The sequence below is a fragment of the Zea mays genome, chromosome 3, assembly GCF_902167145.1.
Source record: "Zea mays cultivar B73 chromosome 3, Zm-B73-REFERENCE-NAM-5.0, whole genome shotgun sequence".
NCBI lineage: Eukaryota > Viridiplantae > Streptophyta > Magnoliopsida > Poales > Poaceae > Zea > Zea mays.
The window spans coordinates 129,136,478-129,139,660 of record NC_050098.1 but is presented as its reverse complement, the minus strand read 5'-3'; the positions used below and the strand labels follow the sequence as shown (position 1 = coordinate 129,139,660).

The following is a 3,183-nucleotide window of genomic DNA, read 5'->3' as shown; positions in this document are numbered from 1 at the left end:
TGGAAATCGATCGATTTGATTTCCACTGGCGGTTGTGTTTTCTTAACTCAACCGTTAGTGGAAATCGATTTCCACTGGCGATTCTCAGTTACCCACCTGTAAAAATGATGATTTCTACTGGTTCATAGCACTGACAGTTCTAAGAAACGCCAGTGAAAATAGGTTCACAACCGTCACTATAGAGCTTCTGTGTACTAGTGATTTTAGTCTCTAAATTGTCAAATACCAAAACTAAAAATCTATTTAAATTTCCGTATTTAGTAAATTATGAACTAAAATGGAATAAAATAGATAGACTAAAAATTAGTCTCTATAAATCAAACACCCACTAAATATATATATCTTGCATTGCCAATCAACATTACTAGTACTCTTTCAGAGTGAATCTAGTGACATCGAGCAATCATGCGCTTCCACCGCTCTTCCTCGTCTCAAATAGCTCCGATCCCTAAGGTCTTCTTCGGTTATTCCAATTCTACATAGATTTGAGTGTATTAGAATGGATTGGGATGAATTTTTACTTGCTATGGATTTAAACCGACTCAATATCATCTAATTCACATGGATTAATGGTGAACCGAACAAACCCTAATGAAAGTTAAAAATACTTTCAAACTTTCCAGACTAGTTTAGAAACTCAAATATACTTTAGAATTGGAGGGGATCGGGAGAGAAATGAACTAATTTGCTCTCGATCGTAGAGGAGAGATTCGAGTTCTCAGAATAGCCACTAGCGTGTAACTGAATTCCCTCACGTGCTTTACTCACCTCTCTCTCTCATTCACTCCCCTCGCATCTTGCCTAGTCTAGGCTATAAAAGGACTTGGAAATTGCCATCCGTCTCCCACTAGCTGGTCATCTTCTCTAGATCTCCTCCTCCTCCTCTCTATCTCTCTCTCCCCAACCAACAACCTGTCGATTAAGCTAGCTCTCAGCTCATCCCGGCCTCACAACCAACCAGTTCCTGTTTTAGACGGTTAACAATCTACAACAACAGTTAGCATGGCCGCAACACAGAGCAGGGGCGGCGGCGGTGTTGTTCCCGTTCAGGTGGACGAGGAGCACGGCCGCCGCCGGCAGGGAGGAGCAGCGCCGCAGGAGGAGGAGGAGGAGGCGGCCGAGAAGCCGGAGCTCCGGCGTGGCCCGTGGACCGTGGACGAGGACCACATCCTCGTCAACTACATCGCCGACAACGGCGAGGGCCGCTGGAACTCCCTCGCCCGCGCCGCCGGTATGTAGTAATAACTAACTGATAAGATCGGTCGAGCAGGCTGCCGGCCAGCATGCATGCATGCATCGATCGTCACCTCTAATTGTCCATATATATATGACCGATCATGCGTCATGCAGGCCTGAAGCGCACGGGCAAGAGCTGCCGGCTGCGGTGGCTCAACTACCTCCGGCCCGACGTGAAGCGCGGCAACTTCACCGCCGACGAGCAGCTGCTCATCCTCGACCTCCACACCCGCTGGGGCAACCGGTAACTACTCAAGATCGATCCTACACAAACACAATATAATCACCGTACGTGTTCATTCTTAGAGTGGAAATCGTGTGGACGTACGCACGGTAGGCAGTGGCATCCCGGCTGAACACGCCAGCTTTTGGTCGTGGTCGCCAGTAGTACATGTTACTAGTGCTCAGTGACCGGCCACGTACATGCACCTGTCGCCGACCCGTATTTGTACGTACGCACGTGCACGGCACCGCTACGATGCATATACGTACCCCGTAGACGTGGAGTCATCGTCGTCGTCCTCGGTGCGCATGACTGACACGACGCACAGTTCAGCCTGTACAAGCAAGTCGCCTCTGCTTTCTCTTCTCTCCACGACTCCGATCCGGCCGAGTAGATGCTAGCTAGCTTTTAGGCTAGAAAAGTTGTTCCAACTATTCCATCCCACACACACACACACACGCGTCGCGTTCACTTCCCTCTAACTGCACTTGCATCCTCCTGCCATTTCGCATGCCAGGTGGTCGAAGATAGCGCAGCACCTGCCGGGGAGGACGGACAACGAGATCAAGAACTACTGGAGGACGCGGGTGCAGAAGCACGCCAAGCAGCTCAACTGCGACGCCAGCAGCAAGCGCTTCAAGGACGCCATGCGCTACCTCTGGATGCCGCACCTCGTCGACGCCACCGCTACCGCTGACGACGAATACCACCAACACCAAGCCGCCGCAGCAGGCAACATCGACGGCCTGCTCGCCGGCGGCGACGTCGACCACGTCCAGCACGCTCTGGCGGCGGGCGTGGCCGCTGCTATGGCGTCGTCGTCGTCCGACTCGCTCGCGTCGGAGCCGTACTCGTACGAGGACGGTGGCCTCCTCGCGAGCCTGCGCGCCGGCGACGACATGCAGCTGGTGATGAGCGGCGGCGGCTGGGCGGCGGCGCAGGCGCAGGAGGCCAACGACCAAGGGCTGTGGCCGTCGTCGTCTGGTCATGGTCTGTCGTCGTCGGTGCAGGCCGCTGCCGGTGGTGCCGGCCAGTTTGAGGACCCGGAGCTCAGTGGATGGGTGCAAGGTTTCTCCGACAGCATTATTACTGGTAACCTTTGGGCCTTGGAGGAAATTTGGAAGATGCAATGAGCAATTTTGCGTTTTCCACACGCATCCAACGAAGAGCTAGCGGAAATGTATACGACTAGTGATGTTGACAGTAGATAGAACATGAGGTTGTCATATATAATTCTCGATCTCTCCCTCTCTCTATCGATCTATATATACTCTAACTCCAAAGATACTATACGGTATACTAAAGTTGTATAGCATTTTTATTTTTTTCCTCGTTTTTTTTATTTCGCCTCTTAAGGTTCATTCTTATAGAGGTTGGAAAAGGAGGGTATTGTTTATGCAAGTCGAAACAAATATTTGTGTGTGCGTGTGCAATGTACGTACAAGTATTGAAGTACTTCCTCCTTACACGTGAGTTAGTCATTTTAGGTTTGTTCTTTGTTAATTACTATTAACTTTGACTAGTTATATCAGATGTTTTACAAAATTTTACAACATCAAAATAAAGTTATTAAATTCATCATGACTTGAAATACCATAATATATAATTCTTTTGAAGTATATATGTAGCGCTGTCACTAGAGAGAAAGTTTAAATAACTTGACTTCGGACAAATCCAAAATGACTAACTAATGCATGCGGACGGAGGGAGTATATATGTAGCGC

General features: G+C 49.3%; 1 protein-coding gene across 1 annotated transcript; it reads left to right on the top strand.

Moving 5' to 3' along the window:
• Positions 1–831: 831 nt before the first annotated feature.
• On the top strand, positions 832–2,947 carry LOC541731 (transcription factor JAMYB). Its single transcript, XM_008676114.4, has 3 exons — positions 832–1,231; positions 1,351–1,480; positions 1,977–2,947. The coding sequence occupies exons 1-3, from the start codon at positions 1,003–1,005 to the stop codon at positions 2,590–2,592; spliced, it is 975 nt and encodes a 324-aa protein (XP_008674336.1). The 5' UTR covers positions 832–1,002; the 3' UTR covers positions 2,593–2,947.
• The last annotated feature ends 236 nt before the right edge of the window (positions 2,948–3,183 follow it).

Excerpts from the sequence above, each read along its gene's own strand:
- LOC541731 (XM_008676114.4), top strand. The coding sequence starts at position 1,003 with ATGGCCGCAACACAGAGCAGGGGCGGCGGCGGTGTTGTTCCCGTTCAG. Across the intron at positions 1,232-1,350 it reads CTCCCTCGCCCGCGCCGCCG|GCCTGAAGCGCACGGGCAAG; the intron begins GTATGTAGTAAT and ends TGCGTCATGCAG. Across the intron at positions 1,481-1,976 it reads CACACCCGCTGGGGCAACCG|GTGGTCGAAGATAGCGCAGC; the intron begins GTAACTACTCAA and ends TTCGCATGCCAG.